This window comes from Grammomys surdaster, unplaced genomic scaffold (assembly GCF_004785775.1).
Source record: "Grammomys surdaster isolate TR1022 unplaced genomic scaffold, NIH_TR_1.0 125750, whole genome shotgun sequence".
NCBI lineage: Eukaryota > Metazoa > Chordata > Mammalia > Rodentia > Muridae > Grammomys > Grammomys surdaster.
In genome coordinates, this window is record NW_021620582.1 from 1,447,936 (window position 1) to 1,462,597 (window position 14,662).

General features: G+C 40.3%; 2 gene segments (V, D, J or C); both read left to right on the plus strand.

Annotated features, from left to right (window-relative positions):
• The first annotated feature begins 9,694 nt into the window (after positions 1–9,694).
• Positions 9,695–10,383, plus strand: LOC114639708. The segment is given in 2 exon segments: positions 9,695–9,921; positions 10,046–10,383. Coding segments are annotated over 2 exon segments (384 nt in total).
• A 2,319-nt stretch (positions 10,384–12,702) lies between these two features.
• On the plus strand, positions 12,703–13,212 carry LOC114639711. The segment is given in 2 exon segments: positions 12,703–12,748; positions 12,878–13,212. Coding segments are annotated over 2 exon segments (381 nt in total).
• Positions 13,213–14,662: the final 1,450 nt, after the last annotated feature.

Here is a 14,662-nt window from a genome sequence, read left to right on the forward strand (position 1 = left end):
TCTGTTTCAGTAACTTGCTTGTAGAGCCTCTCAGAGGACAGCCATGATAGGCTTCTGTCTGCAAGCACAACATGATATCAGTAATAGGATCAGGGTTTGTGTGCCTGCCTATGGGATGGATCCCAAGTTGGGCCCATCAATGGATGGCCTTTCCTTCAGTCTCTGCCCCAGTTTTGTCCCTGCATTTCTTTTAGACAGGAACAAATTTGGGTCAAAATTTTAAAGGTAGGTTGGTGACCCCATCCCTCCACTGGGGTCCCTGTCTATCTACTGGAGGTGGTAAGAGGCCAAATCTTTTAAGTTCAGACTCTATTTTAGAGAACCTGATCTAAGTATAAACTCAGGTAAATTAACAGGCTGGTACCTAATATGAGTTTCTAAGTTGGCCCCAACAAAACCCAAGCCTAGCTCCAGTCTCTAAGCTAATCCCCAAGATCAGCATTTCCAGGTTACAACCCCAACAAGACCAGCATTTCTAGGTTATTCCTCCAACAAACCTGTACCCTCAGGTTATAAGACCACCCCCTGCCTAACAACCACCATTGCAGAGGGAAACAAATTAAGTTTATGATATGATTCCCAGCACCAGCCAATTATGTTAAAGGCCACAACAGCTTTCCAATTAGATGCTTGCACATTTAGGCTCTGCTTGCTGTTTACTATGAAGCCTTGCACCATAGACATTCGGGGCTCCTCACCACCAAAACTGTCCTGCATGATGGTGGTGCATTGGAGGCACCCAGGCTAGTTTGAATCAAATAAAGACCCTGATGTGAGTTGCATCGGATTGGCTCCTGTCTGTTTTTCTGGGAACCACTAACATTTTCCTGGCACTACAGTGGACTCTTCAGATTTCATCTCCCTACTGTTGGGCATTTTGGTTAAAGTCATTCCCTTTATGTCCTGGAAGTCTCTCACATCCCAGGTGTCTGGGACTTTCTAGAGGTTCCTCCTGCCCCCACCCCTTACTGCTGCACATTTCCATCCATCTTCTGGCCCTCTGGGCTTCTCTCCTGTCTCTCCCCATACTTGATCCTGTTCTCATTTTCCCCTCACCATCTCCTTTCCCACCCAGGTCCCTCCCTCCCTTCCTCTGCCTCCTGTGATTATTTTGTTTCCCCCTCTATGTGAGATTTAAGTATCCTCACTTGGGCCTTCCTTTTTGTTTAACTTCCTGGAGTCTGTGGGTTGTATGATAGGTATTCTGTAACTTTTGGCTAATATCCACTTATCAGTGAGTACATACCATGCATATCCTTTTGGGTCTGGGTTACTTTGCTCAGGATGATATTTTCTAGTTCCATCCATTTGTCTGCAAAATTCATGATGTCCTCATTTTTAATAGCTAAGTAGTATTCCATTGTGTAAATGAACCATATTTTCTGTATTCATTCTTCAGTTGAGGGACATCTGATTGTTTCCAGTTTCTGGCTATTACAAGTAAGTCTTTAATTTCTTTATTTCTTCCCTGACAAAGTTATCATTGAGTAAAGAGTAGTTCAGTTTTCATGGGTATGTGGGATTTCTGCTGTTTTTGTTGCTATTGAAGACCAACCTTAGTCCATGGTAATCTGATAGAATACATGGGATTATTTCAATCTTCTTGTATCTATTGAGGTTTGTTTTGTGTCCTATTATATGGTCAGTTTTGGAGAAGGTTCCATGAGGTGCTAAGAAGAAGGTATATTCTTTTGTTTTAGGGTGAAATGTTCTGTAGATATCTATTAAATCCATTTGGTTCATAACTTCTGTTACTTTCACTGTGTCTTTGTTTAATTTCTGCTTCCATGAGCTGGCTATTGGTGAGAGTGGGGTGTTGAAGTCTCCCAGTACTATTGTGTGAAGTTCAATGTGTGTTTTGAGCTTTAGTAATTTTTTTTTAATGAATGTGGGTGCACTTGCATTTGGGGCATAGATTTTCAGAATTGAGACTTCATCTTGGTGGATTTTTCTTTTGATGAATATGAAGTATTCTTCTCCCCTCCCCCCTTTTTTTTTAAAAAAAAAAGAAAATGAAGTATCCTTACTCATCTCTTTTGATAACTTTTGGTTGGAAGTCTATTTTATTCGATATTAGAAGGGCTACTACAGCTTGTTTGTAGGGAACATTTGCTTGGAAAACTTTTTTTCCATACTTTTACTCTGAGGTAGTGTCTGTCTTTGTCATTGAGGTGTTTTTTGTTTTTTGTTTTTTTTGTTTGTTTGTTTTTTTGTATGCAGCAAAATGCTTGATCTTGTTCATGTATCCAGTCTGTTAGCCTGTGTCTTTTTTGGGGGGAATTAAGTCCCTTGATGTTGAGAGATATTAAAGACAAATGATTGTTAGTTCATGTTATTTTTGTTGTTGTAGTTGGTATTATGTATGTGTGGTTCTGTTCTTTTGGTTTTCTTGTGAGATTATTACTTTTTTGTGTTTTCTTGAGTGTAGTTACACTCCTTGTGTTGGAGTTTTCTTTCTACTATACACCGTAGGACTGGATTAGTAGAAAGATAGTTTAAATTTGATTTTGTCATGGAATATCTTGATTTATACATTTATGGTGATTGAGAGTTTTGTTTGGTATAGTAGCCTGGGCTGGCATTTGTGTTCTCTTAGGGTCTGCATGACATCTCCCCAGGATCTTCTGAGTTTATAGTCTCTGTTGAGAAGTCTGGTGTAATTCTTATAGGTCTGCCTTTATATGTTACTTGACCTTTATCCCTTACAGCTTCTAATATTCTTTTTTTGTTCTGTGCATTTAGTGTTTTGATTATTATGTGATGGGAGGATTTTCTTTTCTGGCCTAATCTATTTGGAGTTTTGTAGGCTTCTTGTATGTTTAAGGCCACATTTTTCTTTAGGTTAGCGAAGTTTTCTTTTGTTGATGTTTTCTAGCCCTTTGAATTTGGAATATTCACTTTCTTCTATTCTTATTATTTTTAGGTTTGAGCTTTTCATTGTGCCCAGAATTTCCTGCATGTTTTGGGTTAGGAGCTTCTTATACTTTGCATTTTTTTGAGTAATGTGTCAATATTTTCTATGGTATCTTATTTCTTCTATTTCTTGTATTCTGTTGGTGATCCTTGCATCTATAGCTCCTGATATCTTTCCTTGGTTGACTATTTCTAGGGTTGTCCCAATTTGTGATTTCTTTATTGTTTCTATTTCTGTTTTTAGGTCTTGAAACATTTTGTTCAATTCTTTCACCTACTTGTTTGTGTTTTCCTGCATTTCTTTAAGGGAGTTATTTATACACTCCTTAAAGGCCTTTATCATTGTCATGAGATGGGATTTTAGGTCAGAGCCTTGCTTTTCAGGTGTGTTAAGAGTATTCAGGGCTTGCCGTGGTGGCAGAACTAGGTTTCAATGGTGCCAAATCACAAGGCTTCTTTTCCTTATGGTTTTGTGCTTGCCTTCCACCATCTGGTTATCTCTAATGTTAATTGCTGTAGGTGTCTCTGACTGCATCCAGCCTCCTTGGAGACAGGTAGAGCTCTGAGACCCTGGTTAGCACAGGCCTCCTGGGAGGCAAGCAGTGCAGTCTCTGGCTAAGGGTGTGCTCTTGTGTCCCTAGTTAGAGCAGTCCTCCTCTGTCCCTGGTTAGAGTGAACCTCCTGGGAGACAGGCAGGCTTTAGGGTCCAGGGGCAGGATCTACCCCAGTTGCAGATGGTGGTACAGACTGGAAGGGCTATGGACCTCAGACAGAGTGGGATAGAGTTTATGTCTGCTGGGCTCTCTCTGTGTGTGGTTTTCCCAGCTGGAGTTGCTATTGGGACAGGATTATCACCTGTGTCTCTGGTTATGGCAGACCTCCTTGGAGACAGGCAGATTGTGGGGTGTGGGAGATGGGGTAGGCATGTTGATCTGCCCTGGGTGGAGGTACAGCCTGGAAACTCTTTCTCTCTTTTTAAGATGCCTGCTAAGCCTAATTAATGCTGCTCATTTATGAATGGATATAGGACCATTCACTGGAGCAGGAGAAACTATTAGGAGCTTCTCCCATAAAGAAAACTCATTCTTTATTCTTCCTTTAATAGTTATCAATTGTCAACAGTTCCTTAGTGGTGGGAGTCATGTGTCTCTCCCATCCATGGTGGAATGCTGGCTTGATGTTGTGCAGGTCTTGTGTAGGCAAGCACATTTGCTGTGAGTTCATGCATGCATCAGTTCTTTAAAGTCCAGAAGCCACTGTTTTTACAGTCATTTCATCCCTCATTCCATTATGGGCCCTGAGTGCCCTCTCTCTCTCTCTCTCTCTCTCTCTCTCTCTCTCTCTCTCTCTCTCTGTGTGTGTGTGTGTGTGTGTGTGTGTGTGTGCAATAGATGTACCATTTATGGCTGGGCATTCCATAGTTTTTTTCTCTGCACTTTGTCCAATTTTGAGGTTTCTTTACCAATGTTCCTCCATTGCATAGAGAGGCTTCTTAGATGAGGTGTGTGCATTTGTATACATACCAGGCTGTGATCCCCATATGAAGGAGAGCCATTTTTTTTAACTTCTGAGATTGTGTAACCTCTTTTAAAAGAATACATTATAAGTCTATCTATTTTCTGCTTGTGAAATTCATGTTAAAAATACAATTTGATATTGTGCTCATTTAGCAAAATAGTGGGCTTATCTATAGGGTCTACAGTTTTCCAGCCAAGGATGTTTGACAAGATTTATAATATGTACCTTGTATGTACTCAGACAAGGGTCACCACATTCTCAAAATGTTTAAACCGATTTTTCTTTATTGAGAATCAGTCGTTTGCACGCTACCTGTGGAGAGAGGCAGTGGTGTTTCACCAAAGCACTGCCATCTGCTGTCCAGGTGAAATATCTGTGATGGTTTACTGGCTCCATTGTGTTCATGTGTTAAAGTATGATAAAGCCTCATGCAACAGGATTGCCTGTTACTGAACTAAAATAAAATTCCTTTTGTAGCCATCATGCTAGATAGATTCAGGAGAACTGGCTCTTCTTTCATCTGTTGCTCTCCTCGGTCTGCATGAGCTTGAAATAAAATGCACAGGGTTAGAGAGTCAGCACTATACTTTGGAAACAAAGCTTGGCATTGCTATGCAGATGGGGAGACATTTTATTCCGCTAAGTGAAATTGTGTCTCCTGCTATGTCCCTCACTTCACTGTAGAAGTATTATGAGGAGTGGGAATGAGTGTTGATGGAGAAAATCTGTCATTTAAAGATGATCACACAGTAGTTTTCTCTGTTCTTTTTACACTATCTCCCAAAGTCCTATTATAACATTTCAATATAGTGATTTCTAAGTAAAAAAAAATTTAGCTCAAAATATCTATGGATCTTCATGAAATATGCTATGTAATTGAAAACTACACCATGGATGAATATTATGAACTTTGTTTTATGAATCAACTTCACGTCTATTTCAAATGTGTCTCCCAGCCCTTTGTTATAGATATCAAGTGCATCTGGTGGAGTGCCCAAGATGAGGAGTTGTTCTTCCAGACTTCTTGTCTATGCATTCTCTCTGTAGTTCTTCAAGGTTTTAGTGCCAGTGATGCAGTGTGATGTAGAGAGTGACACTATAGAATTGGAATGGATTTTAATCTTTAAGGGCCTCTGGGGCCATCTTGACCAGCAACTAACAGAGGGATGTATCATACATGGAATTGGGATTTTTTTATGACAACAAAAAATATAGATACTAAAGCTGTCTGAATTATAATCTCACACAATTGCAAAAACTTAGAAATAAAGGAATATTTAGATAAAGAGTAAAGGAAAAACCAAAACAACAGTAATGAAGTTCCTTAAAAGTAAAGCAAGTATCAAAGTTGCTTTTGTTTCAGTTAGAGTCTAAAATAATTACATTAATCATAAGCAGAAAAGCATTCCAATCAAAAGAACCATAAAGTGAGTCTAATTCTCTGCCATGCAACACACATCATTTATTTTTTAAAAAAATCCTTTTTTTTTTACTGATAAAAACAGACTGAAAAAATGAAAATGGAAGTATGGAAAAAGTTGTATATAATGCTAATATCAAGCATAGGAAGATAATAAACCTTAACTAATATCAGACAACTTTCTGTTTCATGTAACTTATTCCACATATTTAATTCAGTAATTGAAAAAAAGAGGGAGAATCCTTTCCTTCACATGTGTTGGTTCTAAGAAGTTATCCACTAGACAATTCCACACCATGAATATACAGTCAACACTAGGTGAACTCACTGGGTATTGATTTAAAACAACCAACCAACCAATCAAGCAAATAAACAAACACACAAACAAACAAAATTGGAAAGAAGTTGAGGGGTATGTGAGGCATTGGAGGAGAGGAAATTGTAATGGATGGGATCCAAACACGTGATATGAATATTGAATAAAATATTTAATTAAAAATGAGTAAAAATTGGAAAATGGAGAAGAATGATGGGGCATGAGTCTCATGGTAGATGCTCACTGATGGTTTGAACTCTTCCTTCTCTACTGAAACCTTACACATCTCCCCCTGAATATGCGTTAGCTACACCTAAAGCATCTCCATAGGCTGACCTTTACCACTATTTAGTTCAAAATAGCTTCTAACTTCTTCTTTCATCTCTATCCTTACCCCCACCCCATCACCAAAGAAGTGTGTTACTTAAAAATTGTATTATTTAATTTTCAAATATTTGGTAGCATTTTGCCATATTGACTGAACTCTACATAATTTTGTGGCCAGTAGACACATGTCATGTAACTTCAGACCTTAAGACTTACTGGTGTAAGGTTGATTCTGCCATCAAGAAGACGGTTGAAGTTCATTACCATCAGCTGAAAATTGAAGAGGATCCAGAAGTGACTCTGCAGGAGACTGACACAGCTGCCAGCTCCCCTGCCTCCCCCTACAGTCGACCCCTAGACTTCCACACCCTCCAGAAGGGTTCCTGGTATGCCTGGCTTTGCCCTCGTTTCTCTCGCTAGAGAGCTTGGCCTCTTGATCACCACAACAAAAATTGGATTTTTCCTAAACCAAGGCCGCCCTTGATATGGCCGCTAACATTGGGGAGCCTTCCTTTATGACAATATTACACCCCAAACTGACCAATGGTTGGTAACTTGAACATTTACAAGGGACTAGGATGGCTGTGAGTTAGCCCAATGAGGGTATTATTGTAGGTCCACTTCCCAGGGGCCCACCCAATGCAGCAGAAAAGGAGTGCGTGGTGCTGGGAGTGGGTGCAGCCTACATGGCCTAAGACAGGGCTCTCACCCTCTTTTCACCCACCTCGGGGTCCCTTGACATTGCCCATCGTCGACAGCCTAAAGCCTTCGACCATCGATGTGACTCGTCTCACATCAATGTTTTGGGGTTGTGAACTTATCTAAGACCCCCCATAATTAGACATCCAAACTCAAAACTCACATAGTTGGGATTGATCATAAGACGCCTTCTCTAACTAAACAGAGAAGGGGGAGATGCCAGAAGCCAGGACCCTCGCCCTTACCCTCACCCCCTACCTTTCCCCACCTGCACAATGTCCCCTGAAGCTTGGAAACTGCAAGATCCTGCTTGGCAACGGTAGATAGACTCAAAGCAGTGTACCATATCTTCTGAAGAATAGCAGGGAGACCATAACTCAAGCAGTGTACCATATCTTCTGAAGAATAGCAGGTAGATCATAATTCAAGGCAGTGTACCGTATAGACCATGACATGTTTCAAGGCAGAGGCCAAGAAGATTCTGTACTTTTCCACCATCTGACCCCTCTTAGCCCCTCCCCTTGTAAAACATGCTATAAAAAAGCATTTCATGTTAAAAAAAATTAAAAAAAAAGACTTACTGGTGTATTTTGAACTGTCTGAGTGTATGGTCTGTCTAAGAGAACATTGTTTGTACACTGATAAATGTACCCTGCATTGACAAGTGTATTGGTCAATATAGGTGTCAATTTGTTCTAATTGGTTGCTCTATCTAGTTCCAGTTCTTACTGTGTCTTATTAGCTACTTGGAAGTGAGTGTTAATTCAATTGTAGATTTGTCTTATTTTAATTATCTCAACTTTTGATTCATTAATTTTATGATTCTCTTATTCAGTGTATAGATGCGGAACATCACTTCTTCTTGACCAGGGACTCTATGCACTGTAAAATTACTACTTTATCTCATAGAACTATTCCTTTTGATTCCCCCCCCCCCAGACATCTTAAAGCTGAAGCAGAGGGAAAAAACTTCTCTTTCAGAAGAATAGCATGGCTATTGGCCACAATCAACATTATATTCATTAGATTACCCAACTTCCGTCCACTTAAAACTGCTGAATACTTGTGTGTTTAGATCAAGTTGCTTTCATGGCTCTGCATCATTGGCACTCCCCTAAGGAGTCCACGGTTCATGCAAACTTCTTTTAATTTTACTCTTTTCTTCAGCCTTAAATGTTTCAAGGTGTGTGTGTGCGTGCGTATGTGTGTGTGTGTGTGTGTGTGTGCGTGTGTGTGTGTGTGTGTGTGTAAGTACCTTTATCAGTCAGCCTACGTTCATCTGCACATGCTCCAGTCTGTTGTTTCTTTGATGGTGAATCATCCCAGACTATCCAGACCTGATGATGATATTTTGTTTTCTTTTCTCAGTATTGTATTGTCATTATTGCTTATCTGAAGTCACTGAATATTCAGAATTCTGATTAAAATAGATAAGTTTGCTTCATTTTTAAAGGCAAGGATTCACATTTTAGACTGCTATTTTACATTTGCATTCCTCACCCCCACCAGAACTTCCCTTGATTCAATGCTCACTGACAGCAAAGGCTTCTAAAGGTCAACCCAGGGAGATTAACCTGAGTGTGTCTGCATAAGTAATGGCTATGATAGGGCACACACAGCGAAAGGGCATTGCTTCTGAATTGTAAGAACATATCCGGACTTCATTCTATAAGAAGGAATATACAGGCAAACACCATTAATGACTTGATTGTTCTGAGTTAAACAAGGGGTGGGAATAGAGAGATGAGAATGAAATGGGGAAATGGATGGGAAAGAGAGGGAGAGAGAATTAGTGTTGAGAAGGTTTGCAAGACTATTGGCCTATTGGTCCTGGCATCTGCAAATTCTCCCTAGTAAAGTGAGAATTGAAGATACACAGGGGGGTGGAGGAAAAAAAAAAAAAAAAAAAAAAAAAAAAAAAAAAAAAGCCCACCGAGGGAGGGAGGGAGGGAGGGGGGAGGGAGGGAGGAAAGGAAGGAGGGAAAAAGAAAGGAAATCTCAGATCAAAGAGCCATCTGACCAGAAGGATAAGACTGAACTTCAAAATGATTTCTCTTGTTCTGGTTCTCTATATAAACACTAATAAGAAAATAAATGGGGAGGACAGATTTTTTTTCTGGCTTCCCAGACTCAATTTCTTGGTTTTGACTATATGACAGGCAACAGGGCTGCTTGCAACTTCCTGCTTTTATACTCAAGTGGATACAACCCCCAAATTTAATGTTTTATCATATGATTATTTTCTAAAGAAAACGGCCTATTTTTCATTATGTTAGAGTTCGACATAGCATAGAATAGTTCAGAAAGATGAAGTGAGCTCTAAAGAGTACACTCATTTGCTTCAAAGATGCTTCATTTCCACTGCCCGCCAGAGGGCGACATTGAACAGACTAGACATCTCGGTTTCTGCAATGACCCCAACCTTCAACTCAGTCCCTCCCTGAATCAGGCTGAGTTCTTAAGAGTATCTGACAACTGAAGACAATCAGAAGCCAGAAAGTTTTCAGGACCAGGACCACTTTGGGAGGCTTTTTTTGGTCTCTTTTTAGAGTTTTACCTAAAACAGGAAGGTATCTAGTCAACCTTGTGCCAACGGTCTCCAAGAACTGGGAAGGGCAGCCACTTTCCTGCACGAGCCAAGCTTTTCCAGAAAGTCATCAGAGCTGTTTCCTGTGCTCAGCCATGCTTCCAGTCCTCATCTCATTCCTGGGGATACATTTTTTCCTGGGTGAGTCAAATATCCTGATAGTTGTAGATTCCACAATTCACTGTTTTTCTCACTTAATTTTAGTAAAGATAGTTTTCTTCATGAAGCCTACATCACAATTATGGATTTATCATTGGTTTTTCAGGAGATGTCCAAACACAGACAGTTTCTCAGTCTGATGCCCATGTCACTGTCTTCGAAGGAGACTCGGTGGAGCTGAGATGCAACTATTCCTATGGTGGAACCCCTTACCTCTTCTGGTACATCCAGCACCATGGCCATGGCCTCCAGTTACTCCTCAAGTACTATTCAGGAGACTCAGTGGTTCATGGCATGAATGGCTTTGAGGCTAAGTTCAGCAAGAGTGACTCTTCCTTCCACCTGCAGAAAGCCTCTGTGCACTGGAGCGACTCAGCTGTGTACTTCTGTGCCATGAGCGCACAGTGTGTGGGGCTGCAGGGGGAGCTGAGCACAAACCTATAAGATGTTGAGGAGGATTCTGCAGCTGAGTGACTCTCAGTCATTCATGCTCATCATCTATGTAAGGAACCTAAATAAATGCACTGGTCCTCCAAGTTGGACTTCTTGGGAATTATTTTGGTCTATCCTTGGAACCCTATGTGGGGTTTGTAGACATTTTGTCGTTGCTCCAAGGAAATGTGACATAGCAGGGTAAAAACCATAAAATGGCCCTTGAGACACGATTGCCTTCTTAACGTTTGTTTTGTAGACTGCATTCTGCTGACTGATTATGTCCATGCAACTTAAGATACAATTCAGTTCTACAGAACCAGTAACCACAGTGAGTACTTACAGAGTGTGCACTAGAGGGAGAAGCCTTGGCTTCCTTCAGCTCCAGACTGAAGGCCAGTGTTAAGGAAATGTACTGTTTGCACTCAACACCTCAAGAGCCTCAGAAGCACTCTCCATCCATCTTTAGTTTAGTTCACTTGCCTCAGGGTAGAATCATCCTGAAGAGAATCTCAATAAGGAGTTATCTGGATTAGGTTGCCTTGTGAGCATGTCTGTGGCAGATTGCAATAACCACTGTGGGGAGACACAGCCTGCACATGGGAAGCTCCACTCCCAGTTTGGGCTGTGCATACTGCATGGCAAGGAGAAGAGTTAGGTGGAGCTCGGCATGCAAACAGTCTAGGCTCTTTGTTCCTGACTATGGATGTGATGTGACAAGTGGGCTCAAGCTTCTGTTGCTGTGACATGCACACAGTCCATGCTATGATGGACTGTAACCTGGAATGGTTAGGTCAAATAAGTCCTCTTCCTTCTAAGCTATTTTTGTCAGGTTGTTTTGCCAGAGCAATAGATAGGGAACTAGGATACCTTCCTTATTTCAGCAGACATGAGAGCACAGAGTAAGGGACAGAAGATAGGAAAGAGACCAGAGTCTGACCGCAGCAGATCTAATTATTTCAAACAGCAAAGAGCAGACACTCTTTTGCAGGAAATAGGCATCTTCAAGGAAGAAGGGGGGCTATTTGGAGTTTACAGAGAAGGGTGGGATAAAGAATCTTGTGCAGTTGCAAAGGGCCATATACAAGTCTCTCATTTCTGCTTTCTAGTATTTTCTGCTCATTTGAGACAGACTATCATGGGATACACGCTATTTTACCAAAAGCATTTCCTTTCTGGGACTCACTGATATTGTCTGGAGCAAGACCAGCTGTAGCTTCGTAAGGATTCTGTTTGTACGACTAAGGCATGGTATCATGTGTGAGCAGCACAGTATTATTTATTCCTCCATAAGGAATTAATTATAGAGTGACACTTTGGCTCTTTGATTTTGACTAAGACACCTGGCAGTTATTGGATGGTATATCTGTAATTCTGAATAGTAGTTGTGATGGGTTTATTTTCACCTTCTATGTTATCTTACCTGGGAATGTCATCCCATGCCATTTCTGTTTCCTATGTAGCCAGTTTTTGACATGTGATAGTCTACTGGAAAAATGACACAAGCATGGAATATATTTATGAACACAAATGAGGAAGTGGACAACCACAAAGCTTTAGACAGTTATAGTTGTTATTTGAACGAATTATAACATTCTTTAGGTATATTTATCAAAGTCAATATAGTTTTACTCAGTATAAAGTTGTAACTAAATTTAAAACCAATAAAATTGTCACTGTTCTTGTTTTTGCTCCTCAGTGTTATTCTCTTTCATTCTCCAACAACAGAACTTAGAAACTTCCTAAGGAAGTTTGTATTTTGCATTTCTAATATATATATATATATATATATATATATATATATATATATATATAATTTGTTTGTTTGTTAATGGTGTGTAGCTCTGTGTTTTGAAATATATGCCAATGATAAAACATTGTAAGCATGACTGTGAAGCTTGTTGTTTTCACTAAAATAATTTGGAGACATAGAAAATTTGCTATAATCCATTTCAATATTTTTGAGCTGCTGTGTATCATCTCAATTCAGGGATATGTGACAGTCACTTTGATGATCATTTGGGCACATGGTGCTGGCAGAAATAGTGGCAGTCTCAGCCAGAAGTCAGGTTCACAGAGGTCAGCATGCCTCCACTGGTCATGTTTCCGAGGTGGTGCTTCATCCCTCTGCACAGTTCAGTCTGAGAATATAGGTCAGCAATCCTCTGAGGTTAGTAAATTGCTCATGGGTGTGTGGGTGTGTGTGTGTGTGTGTCTATCCAACATATATACATTTCCTGTTTTATTCTGAGCTCATGTTCATCTTTTTACTACAACCTAACCTTTTCTATCTTAAGAGATTAATATCCACACACTCCAGTGGCTCAGAAAATGAACTCTCCTCCTAAGCTGGTGATTATACTCTACTTAATGTTTGGTAAGTGGAACAATAAATTGAGCTTCTGTCTTGTTTCATGATACTGATGTAAATTTTAACAACAGTTTCTTTTGTGAGGCAGAGTACAGGTCATCATTGCACTGAACCGTTATTAATTTTGCTTTTTAGGAGAAAGCAATGGAGACTTGGTGACTCAGACAGAAGGCCAAGTGACACTCTCTGAAGGGATTTCTCTGACTGTGAACTGTTCCTATGAAACCAAACAGTACCCAACCCTGTTCTGGTATGTGCAGTATCCCGGAGAAGGTCCACAGCTCCTCATTACAGCCTCATGGAACAAGGAGAAGGGAAGCAGCAGAGGTTTTGAAGCCACGTATAATAAAGAAACCACCTCCTTCCACTTGCAGAAAGCCTCCGTGCAGGAGTCAGACTCGGCTGTGTACTACTGTGCTCTGAGTGACACAGTGGCAGAAACCACAGGGAGAGTGGAGCACAAACTCTGAGAAGCAGGGGCCTGGCTGCTGAGTGTGTCTGAGACCACTCATTTAGGGACCATGGGCTATCGTTGATACCATACATAAAAGCATCCAAATTAACACTAAGAACACATTAGGAGAACAGGAAATATGCATGCCATACTTTAGGCTGAATCAGAGAGTATGAAGACAGCCAGTCACATATCACAGTCATTTCCTTTTTTGTTTTTGTTTTGTGAGATGAGACTTTATGTAGCCCAGGCTGGCTTTGAATAACTTGTGAACCTGAGGTTGGCTCTGAACTCTTCTTCCTGCCTAAATCTACAGTGGGCTAGAGTTATATGCATAAAACACCATACTAGGCTGAATTTGTGATTTCTTAAATACAAAACCTCTTGTTGAATGGCACTATGTGTTCATCATCATCTATAATCCTAACTCTTAGAACCTGACTCATGTCATTTACGGAATTATTATGTGTAGAGACAAGACATGGCTTATGAGGTTGCACATGCTCCATATCTTCCTGGCAAAGTGCAATTAGAAAGGGTTATTTCTTTTTTACACTCATAAGATCTGATAATTTATTTGTTACTCGTAAAGATTTTTATGTTTGACTGAATTTAAATGTAGAAGCTTTTGGTGGAGACCATGTCTTCTGAAAATATGTTCCTGCCATTTTTATTTGGCTTCCTTCATTCTTTTGGCCAAAAATCTAGCATATTCTGCAGCATCTTTCTTATGCTTCTGGTGTGTTCTTTTGTTTAGTGTAATCTGTCAGCAGTTGTGATACACATTGAGTAAAAAGATGCTGAATGCTGGGTGCCTTGGTCCTTGGGGGGGGAAGTGAATTAAGATGAAGAGACGAGTGTACTCAATTATGTCTATAGGTCAAATAGAGGGAATGTATTAAGCATTGGGAAAGCTGGACGTGACATTGTTGGGAGAAAGAAACTTGGATTGTGGACTTAGGAGATAACAAGTTAAGAATTAGGTAGAGTGACATAGACAACTATTTCAAAGAGATTCGTAGACTTTGAAGAAAACTGGGGACCAATGCATGGATATTCACATGTTGATGGAAGAAGTATTCCTTCTTTCTGTAATATATTACAAAAATTGAAATGAACCAGAGACCTAAAATGTAATATACATGTTATGAATCATTCCATATGAAAAAATGTTTTAAATTTGGGTGGTGGGCCCTAACCAATATGGAAGAGTTAGAAGAAGGACTGAAGGAGCTAAAGCGGTTTGCAATCCCATAGGAAGAACAACAGTATCAACTAACCTGGACCCAGGAGCTCCCAGAGCCTGAGCTACCAACCAAATAAAATACATGGGCTAGTGGGAGGCCCATGGAACATATGTAGAAGAGAACTGTCTTCTATAGCTTCAGTAGGAGAGGATGCACTTAATCCTGTGGAAACTTGATGCTCTAGAAAAGAAGGATGCTGGTGGGGGTGAAGTGGGGGGT